This window comes from Salmo salar, chromosome ssa22 (assembly GCF_905237065.1).
Source record: "Salmo salar chromosome ssa22, Ssal_v3.1, whole genome shotgun sequence".
Lineage (NCBI taxonomy): Eukaryota > Metazoa > Chordata > Actinopteri > Salmoniformes > Salmonidae > Salmo > Salmo salar.
In genome coordinates, this window is record NC_059463.1 from 29926109 (window position 1) to 29937557 (window position 11449).

The following is an 11449-nucleotide window of genomic DNA, read 5'->3' on the forward strand; positions in this document are numbered from 1 at the left end:
GGAGACAGAACGTGTCTCCTTCCTGAGCAGTATGACGGCTGCGTGGTCCCATGGTGTTTATACTTGCGTGCTATTGTTTGTACAGATGAACGTGATACCTTCAGGCATTTGGAAAATGCTCCCAAGTATGAACCAGACTTGTGGAGGTCTACAATTTCTTTTCTGAGGTCTTGGCTGATTTCTTTTGATTTTCCCATGATGTCAAGCAAAGAGACACTGAGTTTGAAGGTAGGCCTTGAAATACATCCACAGGTACACTGCCAATTGACTCAAATTATGTCAATTAGCCTATGAGAAGCTTCTAAAGCCATGACATAATTTTCTGGAATTTTCCAAGCTGTTTAAAGGCACAGTCAACTTAGTGTATGTAAACTTCTGACCCACTGGTATTGTGATACAGTGAATTATAAGTGAAATATTCTGTCTGTAAACAATTGTTGAAAAGTTACTTGTGTCATGCACAAAGTAGATGTCCTAACTGACTTGCCAAAACTATAGTTTGTTAACAACAAATTTGTGGAGTGGTTGAAAAACAAGTTTTAAGGACTCCAACCTAAGTGTATGTAAACTTCCGACTTCAACTGTATGACATACATGATCAAGTGATCATCTTGGTTCTGCTCTTAATTCAGGACAATCTGGTATTGTGAATGGTGGTGTGGATTGACACAATGAATATTCTGTGTGTGTCCTTGATCATGCTACTCCTTGTGACTAGCTAGCTGTGTTGTGAGCAGTGTGCTGATCTAGCCCTGCAGGGCCCTGTCTAACACATTTTCGTCCTGCACAGGGTAGGGCATAGTGACTCGAAGCTGCCTCTGCTCCTCCATGGTACGCTGGATGGTCTCATAGGCGTTGGAGTTCCCCGACCAGCACCGACGAGCCACCTGCAGGGATAAGGTGCCAGGGAGTTTTATGTCACTCGAGTATAAAACATGAATCCTTTATTAATAGGATCTGTGACACAATGGGATTTATATTACATGCAGCCTTTCAACCTATTCTGTCATAATAATTCTAAGAACAGTATTTGTGAATAGATATCCAAGACAGCTTCCCCCTTCAGTCCCCATCATCACCCCTCTCTCACCCCATTTGAGACGTCCCAGTTGAGCATCAGACTGGCTCTCTTCGCTGCCTCCTCCGTCCCGTCCAGGAGCAGACCAAACCCTCCGTTCATCACCTCACCCCTGGAGAGAGACAGGAGACAGACAACGCAGTCTGACTGAGCGGAGGAGGGGACATGACTGGGGCTCTAAACTGTGATTAGGTAACTTCAGGGGGAAACAAAAACGTTGAAAGATTGTCCATCCATGAGAAAGACCCCAACATTTTGGTTGTCACAGGCACAATGTTTCCTAGTTAGTAATTGTCTTATAGGTTTTGGTCTCATAGATTTTTGTGTGCTATCCTATCCTTCTTTCTTCCTTCCTATCCCCAGTTTGAAACTCAGATCTTACCAGCCGACCCCTCCACCGTTGTGCAGGGACACCCAGGTGGCTCCTCTGAATGCATCGCCTACGAAGTTCTGGACCGCCATGTCTGACAGGGGGCAAGACAGGCACACAGTCACACAGTCACACAGTCACAGTCACACAGTCACACAGGCACACAGTCACACTTACACATACCCGGGTTCAGTCAAAGTGGATGATTTCTAGCCATCTAGATTAACACACTGACTAATATAATGATGATCATGACAAAATAATGTCTGTCTAAATGATGAGTGTACTCTAGTGTACCTGCACAGAAGGCAGAGCCGTCGTACACATTGGAGGTCTCTCTGAAGGGACTGTCTGTTCCACTGACGTCATGGTGGTCTCTACTGATGACCACAGGAGCCTGGACAGAAAACACACACAGTGTCACTGTGTCTGTTTGCATACTGCTAGCTCACTGCTGGTCTCCAGGACCTGGAGGAGAAGGTAGGCTAAGTGGTGAGCACACACACACACACACACACACACACACACACACACACACACACACACACACACACACACACACACACACACACACACACACACACACACACACACACACACACACACACACACACACACACACACTCTATCACCATAGATTTACCTACCCACTGACTGGACACCAACCAAAACATATAATTTTATATGAACATATAAACAACCATAACATAGAGATGGGTAAGTAAGACTTACCGAAACTCTCCTATCAGCAATAGCTTGATTGATGGCCAAGGCAATACACACACGGCCTTTCTGGTCTGAGTAGAGGATTCTGGCTTGGGAGCCCACCACCTACACACAGAGAACATTCAGAAATGGCATTGGCGGTTGTATAATACATTTCTTATTTATCTAGTATCAGGATGTTAATGATTAACATCGTGTCTTATATGTGTCCTATTAATTAATACCAGGCTGTGTTTTCCGGCCTCACGGATCCAGCGGATGTTGTCGTTGTACTGCTGTCGCACACGCTCAGTCACATTGGCGCTGATCTCCTCCAGGACAGTGGCGGCGATGTCATCAGTCAGTGTCAGGTCACGGGGGTCACCGGAGGTGCAGACCCAGCGGAATGGTCCGAAGCCCAGGGAGAAGATGTCACTGCAGAGTGGTCAAGGGTTAGGGCCAAGAGTTTGACCTGATCATGTGACCTGACCAGAAAACTCACCCTGTCACTCACCCCATGATGTGTTGGACGTAGGATGGGTAGCGGAACTCTGTCGCTCCACCTCCCTCCTTCTCTACCTCCGCTCCTGAATAAAGAGAGATGAACACAAACCTAGATGTTATCAAACTGAAGAGGACTGTGGACGTCACTAGACATGCTGTGTTCAGTCTATTCTTCAGCATGTGTATCGGGACCTTAAAGTTACCCCTTAGCATTAACCACAGATCTTGGATCACATTACCTTACTCCCAATGCTAATATTAACCATTAGGGGGGTGATATAATATCCGACCCTGTGTCAGTGAATCAGTATGGTGGTGGTGGTTTAACTGTAGGACTCACCTGCTCTCTGGGCCTCCAGGAGGAAGGCGTTGCCATAGTCCCAGAAGAACATCCCTGCCTCAGACAGCTTGTTGATGGCAGCTACCTGTCTACAAAGGCTGGGGGAGAGGACGGGAAGACCACCACAGGTTAGAGAACAACCCCCTCAACCTTAACCACAAACAGATCAGGGGTCTCCAACTCAATCATGGTCATTCTTGATGAATAGTTGATTTGCTGAATCAGTTGTGTGAGTTGTGACTGGGATGGAACTATAGTTGGCACACCCAGTAGCTCTGCAGGACCAGAGTTGGAGGAGACCCCTGAATTAGACCAACTGCCTTCAAAAAAGGTACAGCATCAAAGTCTAACCTCTCATGGACCATGGTTTTGAAGCGTGCTGGGTCTGTGGCCATGAGCTGGTTGGCCTGGTGGAGGCTGAGCTGAGCTGGGTAGTACCCTCCACTGAAGGGGTTGTGGAGGGAGGTCTGGTCTGAGCCCAGGTCCACCAGCAGCTCTCCTGTCCTCTCATACTCCGTCAACAGACGCTCCCTGGCAGAGAAGGAAACAAGGGATCCCAAAGGTATTTACACTAATAGTGACTGAGGTGTAGATGCCCAATACAGACATGGTATTACTTAAGTCCAGCCCTTGGTTGACATCCCATACTTACCATAAGTCCACAATGTTGCCATGGTAACCCAAGCTGAGGGGAGTCTTGGATCTCTTGGCTTCTCTGTAGAATACAAAATCAGAGGGACGATCTGATAAATCACATAACGTAAACACACAGGTGCTAAAGTCATGACGTGTGCCCCGTGTATGTGTGTGTGTGTGTGTGGTCTTTATCTGCAATTACCTAATGCGTTGGATGCAGTGTTCTATGTCACTGGTGACCTCCATTAACCAGCCTTGCTCATGTCTCTTCCTCAGGGGCACCTCATCTACCTAAACAGGATCCATGCAAAACACAATCACATATCACTTTAAAACACACCCCAAAGCTCTCCATCACACAAAAACGAAACAGACATCGCTACCATCACATAGGTAGATTAACAGCAGGGAGGGTGTTATTGGCCAATAACAAAGTAAACACACTGACCTCGGCAATGACCCCCACACAGCCAGCGATGACAGCAGCCTTGGCCTGTGCCCCGCTCATGCCCCCCAGCCCCGATGTCACCAACACCCGGCCCCTCAGGTCATCAGACCCCAGATACCTCCGCCCTGCATTCAACACTGTCAGCTAAAGAAGGAGGGAGAGAGAGAGACGGGAAGGAGAGGAAAGACAACGTCAATGTGAGTTTCAAAGGGGATAGTGCCCTCTACTGTTGACTGTGAGCACTTACCATGGTGCCATGGACAATCCCCTGAGGCCCAATGTAGCAGTAGCTACCAGCAGTCATCTGACCATACCTAGGAAAACAAACAAAAAACACATCTTTGGGGGGTTAAAAAAAACTATGAATGGGTAAATAAAACTAACTGGGTTATATTTGTTACTTACATTGATACACCCAAAGCAAACATCTTCTCATACTGCTCTCTGGAGGAGTAGTTTGGAATGACCTGAGAGGGAGCGAGAGAGAGGATGGGAGGATGATGGCAGAGGGAAGGAGGGAGATCAAACTGGGAAAAACCTAAATGGTAACGCCAAATCAGTATCTAACTGAAATGCTGTAGAGCACAGTCTTAGAAAATAAGGTGCTATCTAGAATCTAAAAGGGTTCTTCGGCTGTCCCCATAAGAGAACCCTTTGAAGAACTATTTTTGGTTCTAGATATAACCATTTTGGTTCCAGCTAGAACCCTTTGTGGTTCTATGTAGAATCCTTTCCACAGAGGGTTTTACCTGGAACCAAAAAGGGTTCTACTATGGGGACAGCTGAAGAACCCTTTTGGAACCCTTTTTTCCAAGAGTATAGTGAGGAGAGGCGGAGGGAGGGATGTGTGGTTACCATGCCGTTGGTAATGATAGCACGGGGGGAGGAGGGCAGGCTGGGGAACAGCCCCGCTGGATGACCACTGTACATGACCAGAGTCTGCTCCTCTGTCATCTCACTCAGGTAGTACATCACCAGGCGGAACTACACACAAACACACATACGCAAAGATATAGAGCGATTCATTCAATTCTGTCTCCACACGGTACAAATAAAATTACACACACATTACCATACACAGATATCTACATAATGCCATCATAATTGCATGTTCTGTGCTTACCTGGGCCCAGTTACTGAACACCTGTCCATTTCCCCCATAGGTAACCAGCTCCTGGGGAAACTGGAGAGCAGAGCATGGGAAGATGATAAAGCAGCCATAGATAGCGTGACTTAGGTGGATTAATACATTGTTTTAGTTAAATAAAATAAAGTGAGCTGTTGTGTACAGTATGTGAGAGTGGTGGTTACCTGGGCAACTGCATGGTCCAGGTTGTTCATGATCATGAGCATGATGGAGGCAGCTTGGCGTGTACGACAGGGGTACTGATCTATAGGGTAGGCCCTGAGGACACACGCATGCCCGTGCAGTACACACACACACACACACACACACACACACACACACACACACACACACACACACACACACACACACACACACACACACACACACACACACACACACACACACACACGGACTGATCAGGGTGTGGTAGACCATATCATGGCATCAACAGATAAAGAGGAATACTACAGATGGGGAGATGAGAGGTGGTGTTAGGTGATTATATTGTACGCACCTCATATGTATGAGGGGGCAGAAGCGGTACATGTAGATGTGTCCATACTGCCTGAGCTCCTGGGCAAATTCAGCAGCCAGGATGTTGTGGTGGGAGGGGGGAAAGTAGCGCAGGACATTCCTCAGGGCCAGCTAGAGAGGGGGAGTTGATGAGGGGGTGAAATAGGAGTTCAGAATGGGGTGGCCCTCTTCTTCTTTTGCATCCTTTTCCCCCCTAACTTTCTGGTCCTTTGTGTTTCACTCCCCCTCTCTATCCATGAAAGCACTCACTCTTATCTCTCTTAATCATTGACAGTGCCCTTTGCTCCCAGTCCTGGCAAACATTAGCGAAGCTGATAGAAGGTTCTGAGGGGATGAACCAACACTGTCTCCTACCCTTAAGCCAAAACATTCCACTGTGCTGAGTGTGTGAACTGTGTTTTATTGATCCCAATAGATTGAATAAAATAATTCACATGCACTGTGCATTGTTGGTTACTGTGTCCTCAAGTTTCTCCAACAGCATGTGGATACAGCATTCCACAAGCTTGAATCTCAACCCCTTCAGCTTTAAAGATTCACTCTCAACAAGTAATAAAACAGTGGGTATGATTTGACACATTAACTGCCAATTCCTATCTTTATTACATTCACAATCACTCTACCTCTGCCTGGATCAGGTAAGACAAGCGAATGCCTTTTTATAGTGACAAAATGCAAACTACAACAAAGATGTGGGGATATACACTGAGTATACAAAACATTAAGAACACCTGCTCTTTCCATGACATAGACTGACCAGGTGAATCCAGGTGAAAGCTATGATCCCTTATTGATGTCACTTGTTAATAAATCCACTTCAATCAGTGTAGATGAAGGGGAGGTGAAAGGTTAAAGAAGATAAAGATTTTTAAGCCTTGAGACAATTGAGACATGGATTGTAAGATGGCGCCGATAGAGATGGCAGCTTCGCTTCAAGTCCTTAGGAAACTCTGCAGTATTTTGTTTTTGTATGTATTATTTATTACATTGTTAGCCCAGAAAACATTAACTGTTATTACATACAGCTGGGAAGAACTATTGTATATCAGAGAGATGTCAACTTACCAGCACAAATACCACTACTGTCACGACTTCCACCGAAGGTGGCTCCTCTCCCTGTTCGGGCGGCGCTCGGCGGTCATCGTCGCCGGTCTACTAGCTGCCACTGATCCTTTTTTCTTTTTCGTTTGGTCATGTCTGTTTTGATTGTTCACCTGTGTCTTGTTTAGGTTGTTTAGTTTGGGTATTTATTCTCGCTCTACCCACTTTGTTTCGTGTGGGTTTGTTTGCGTTTTCCCTGTCTGTGGTTTTGGGTGGCGTTTATTGTTGTTCATTTTTCCTATCAGGTGTTTTTCCCGAGACTTTGTTCTAGAGGATTTTTGTGGACTGCATTTTTGTCTGTGCCTGTAGAGTTTTGATGAACTGTAATAAATACGCTTTCTCCATATTTACTCCTCTCCTGCGCATGACTTCTACACCCACCTCTCGTAGAGAGTTCTGACAACTACGACCAGGAATACGACTTTCCCAAAGCAGAACCTTTGTCTGCACCTCCTAGGGCATTTGAACTGATTCCAGAGGCCGACCCAAAACAATGCCATCGGAGGAGAGGGTGCTGAAGCGGTCTTCTAGTGAATCTTCGGATGTGCGCACACCAACACACCGCCCACCCATTGCTCTCTAACATACAGTTAGGGCAAGAGTTGCTTTTCAAAGCGATATCCGGGATTGTAACATACTCTGTTTCACGGAGACATGGCTAGCTGGGAACATGCTGTCGGAGTCCGTACAACCAACGGGATTTTCAGTGCATTGCGCTGACAGGAACAAACATCTCTCTGGTAAGAAGAAGGGCGGGAGTGTTTCATGATATAATCATTACTACATACAAGCACTCAAGTCCTTTTGTTCACCTGACCTATAATTCCTCACAATCAAATGCCGACCGTATTATCTCCCAAGGGAACTCTCCTCGGTTATCGTCACAGCCGTGTATATACCCCCGCAAGGGGATACCAAGACGGCCATCAAGGAACTTCACTGGACTTTAGGCAAACTGGAAACCATATATCCTGAGGCTGCATTTATTGTAGCTGGGGATTTTAACAAGGCTAATCTGAGATCAAGGCTACCTAAATTATATCAGCATATCGATTGCAGTACAGGAGCGAGTAACACACTTGACCACTGCTACTCTAACTTCCGCGATGCATACAAGGCCCTCTCCCGCCCTCCTTTTGGCAAATCTGACCATGACTCCATCTTGTTGCTCCCCTCCTATAGGCATAAACTAAAACAGGAAGCGCCCGTGCTTAGGTCTATCCAACACTGGTCTGACCAATCAGAATCCACGCTTCAAGATTGCTTCGATCACGTGGACTGGGATATGTTCCAGGTAGCCTAAGACAATAACATTGACGTATACGCTGACTCGGTGAGCGAGTTTATAAGGAAATGTATAGGAGATGTTATACCCACTGTGACTATTAAAACCTTCCCTAACCAGAAACCGTGGATTGATGGCAGCATTCGCACAAAACTGAAAGCACATACCACCACATTTAATCATGCCAAGGCAACAGAAAACATGGGAGAATACAAACAGTGTAGTTATTCCCTCCGTAAGGCAATCAAACAAGCAAAGCGTCAGTATAAAGACAAAGTGGAGTCACAATTCAACAGCTCAAACACGAGACGTATGTGGCAGGGTCTACAGACAATCACGGATTAAAAAAAGATAACCAGCCTCATCGCGGACATTGACGTCTTGCTCCCAGACAAATTAAACAACTTCTTTGCACCAACATGGCCCGCTAACTAAGACTGTGGGTTCTCCTTCTCCATGGCCGACGGAGTAAAACATTTAAATGTGTTCACCCTCGCAAGGCTGCCGGCCCAGACGGCATCCCTAGCCATGTCCTAAGAGCATGCGCAGACCAGCTGGCTGGTGTGTTTACGGACATATTCAATTAATCCCTATCCCAGTCTGCTGTCCACACATGCTTCAAGATGGCCACCATTGTTCCTGTTCCCAAGAAAGCTAAGGTAACTGAAGTAAATGACTATCGCCACGTAGCACTCACTTCTGTCATCATGAGAGACTAGTCAAGGATCATATCACCTCCACCCTACCTGTCACCCTAGACCCACTCCAATTTGCTTACCGCCCCAATAGGTCCACATACGATGCAATCGCCATAACACTGCATACTGCCCTATCTGGAAAAGAGGAATACCTATGTAAGAATGCTGTTCATTGACTACAGCTCAGCATTCAACACCATAGTACCCTTCAAACTCATCATTAAGCTTGAGACCCTGGGTCTCGACCCTGCCCTGTGCAACTGGGTCCTGGACTTCCTGACGGGCTGCCCCCAGGTGGTGAGGATAGGAAACAAAATCTCCACTCCGCTGATCCTCAACACTGGGGCCCCATACGGGTGCGTTCTCAGCCCCCTCCTGTACCCCCTGTTCACCCACGACTGTGTGGCCATGCACACTTCCAACTCAATCATCAAGTTTGCAGACGACACTACAGTGATAGGCTTGATTACCAACAACGACGAGACATCCTACAGGGAGGAGGTGAGGGCCCTCGGAGTGTGGTGTCAGGAAAATAACCTCACACTCAATGTCAGCTAAACAACAGAGATGATCGTGGACTTCAGGAAATAGCAAAGGGAGCACCCCCCTATCCCCATCGACGGACAGCAGTGGAGAAGGTGGAAAGTTACTCTGTGTACATATCACCGACAAACTGAAATGGTCCAAGCACACAGACAGTGTGTTAAAGAACATCAACATCAAGGGACTGAAAAAATGTGGCTTGTCACTAAAAACCCTCACTAACTTTTACAGGTGCCCAATTGAGAGCATCCTGTCAGGCTGTATCACCACCTGGTACAGCAACTGCACCGCCCACAACCGTAGGGCTCTCCAGAGGGTGGTGCAGTCTGCACAACGGATCACTGGGGGCAAACTACCTGCCCTCCAGGACACCTACAACCCCAGATGTCACAGGAAGGCAAAAAATATCATCAAGGACAATAACCACTCAAGCCACTGCCTGTTCACCCCACTTCCATCCAGAAGGCGAGGTCAGTACAGGTGATCAACGTTGGGACAGAGAGATTGAAAAACAGCTTCTATCTCAAGGCCATCAGATTGTTAAACAGCCACCACTAGCACAGAGAGTCGGCTGCCTACCTACAGACTTGATATCATTGGCCACTTTAATAAATGGAACACTAGTCACTTTAATAATGCCACTTTAAGGGTGTTTACATATCTGGCATTACTCATCTCATATGTATATAATGTATACTGAATCCTTCACTATCTATTCTTTACTATCTATTGCATCTTAGCCGCTCTGTCACTGCTCATCCATATATTTTATATTTATATATCCTCATCCCATTCCTTCATTAGATTGTGTGTATTATGTTTTGTTGTGGAATGTGTTAGATGTTAGGTTTTGTTGTGGAATTGTTAGATATTACCTGTTAGATACTGCTGCACCATCGGATCTAGAAGCATAAGCATTTTGATACACTCGCAATAACATCTGCTAACCATATGTATGTGACCAATAAAATTTGATTTGATTTAATTGTGATTGTGTGCCATTCAGAGGGTCAATGGGCAAGACAAAATATTTACGTGCCTTTGAACTGGGTATGGTAGTAGGTGCCAGACACACTGGTTTGTGTCAAGAACTGCAATGCTGCTAGGTTTTTTCACATTCAACAGTTTCCCTTGTGTATCAAGAATGGTCCACCACCCAAAGGATCTACCCAACTTGACACAACTGTGGGAAGCATTGGAGTCAAAATGGGCCAGCATCCCTGTGGAATGCTTTCGACACCTTATAGAGTCCATGCCCCGACAAGTTGAGGCTGTTCTGAGGGCAAAAGGGGGGCGGGTTTGGTATACTCAGTGTAGATGTATAATCATCTTGTGAAGATATGCATCTTTGGTCTAGTTTACTACTAACATACCACATTAAAAGCATTATGGTTTCACTCATAGAAAAACAGAGAGGCCTTAAAAGCAAAAGTACTTATCAGTATTGCAATACTCAATCTGCAGATAAATCCCTGAGTATGACGTCAATGCTCGTTGACACGTTCTGCATTCAGAGATGTGACAATATGTCTGTGGACTCACCCTCTCCTCCTCTGGAGTGAGGTTGGGCGTCCTGACGGGTGCATGTGGCACACTGGGGTCCCGGCCCCGATTGGATGGCATGGGGTCCAGAGGCAGGCCGCTACACAACTCCTTCAGGTTTGACATCCTGTCCACTGTGTCCTGTCACACTATGGGGGATTTAAGCAGGATCAGAGGAGCGACAAACCCAGAGAGACACACAATGTCTGGGAACGCAGGAAAAATGGGCACGCAGCTCTGTAGCTCACTGCTGACCACTGTTTATCAGAGTAAAGGGTCTGTAGTCTGTGGGACAGCTACCGGTATAAGATTGAGATAAGGGTCACCCTCCTCTCGCCACTTCCATTGGCTATCTGGCCTCTTTCCCCTCCTCACCCCACCAATAGCAGGGCAGAGCCAGAGAAGGGTGTGTGGTAATAATTTATTTTCTAGTGAACATGATGTGGCACACGCTTCAGTCGACAAACACTGGGGATGTATCCCAAAAGGCACCCTATCCCTAAGTAGTGCATTACTTTTGACTAGAGCCAGCCTTA

At 46.4% G+C, this 11449-nt stretch overlaps 1 protein-coding gene across 1 annotated transcript; it reads right to left on the reverse strand.

Annotated features, from left to right (window-relative positions):
* Positions 1–595: 595 nt before the first annotated feature.
* uroc1 (urocanate hydratase 1) lies at positions 596–11207 on the reverse strand. The gene is made up of 19 exons (XM_014167107.2): positions 10914–11207; positions 5725–5855; positions 5393–5486; positions 5205–5264; positions 4937–5065; positions 4487–4548; positions 4329–4395; positions 4082–4225; positions 3836–3924; positions 3650–3712; positions 3349–3528; positions 2998–3095; positions 2668–2740; positions 2399–2588; positions 2181–2279; positions 1746–1845; positions 1461–1542; positions 1091–1190; positions 596–887 (listed from the first exon to the last, which is right to left on the reverse strand). The coding sequence occupies exons 1-19, from the start codon at positions 11037–11039 to the stop codon at positions 747–749; spliced, it is 2028 nt and encodes a 675-aa protein (XP_014022582.1). The 5' UTR covers positions 11040–11207; the 3' UTR covers positions 596–746.
* Between the last annotated feature and the right edge of the window lie 242 nt (positions 11208–11449).

What these genes read in the sequence shown, in the direction of transcription:
- uroc1 (XM_014167107.2), bottom strand. Translation starts at nt 11,039, where the DNA reads ATGTCAAACCTGAAGGAGTTGTGTAGCGGCCTGCCTCTGGACCCCATG. An exon ending in CTATCATTACCAACGGCATG is followed by an intron (nt 4,549 to 4,936) that starts GTAACCACACAT and finishes GCTCCCTCTCAG; the next exon opens with GTCATTCCAAACTACTCCTC. An exon ending in TTTGCTTTGGGTGTATCAAT is followed by an intron (nt 4,396 to 4,486) that starts GTAAGTAACAAA and finishes TTGTTTTCCTAG; the next exon opens with GTATGGTCAGATGACTGCTG.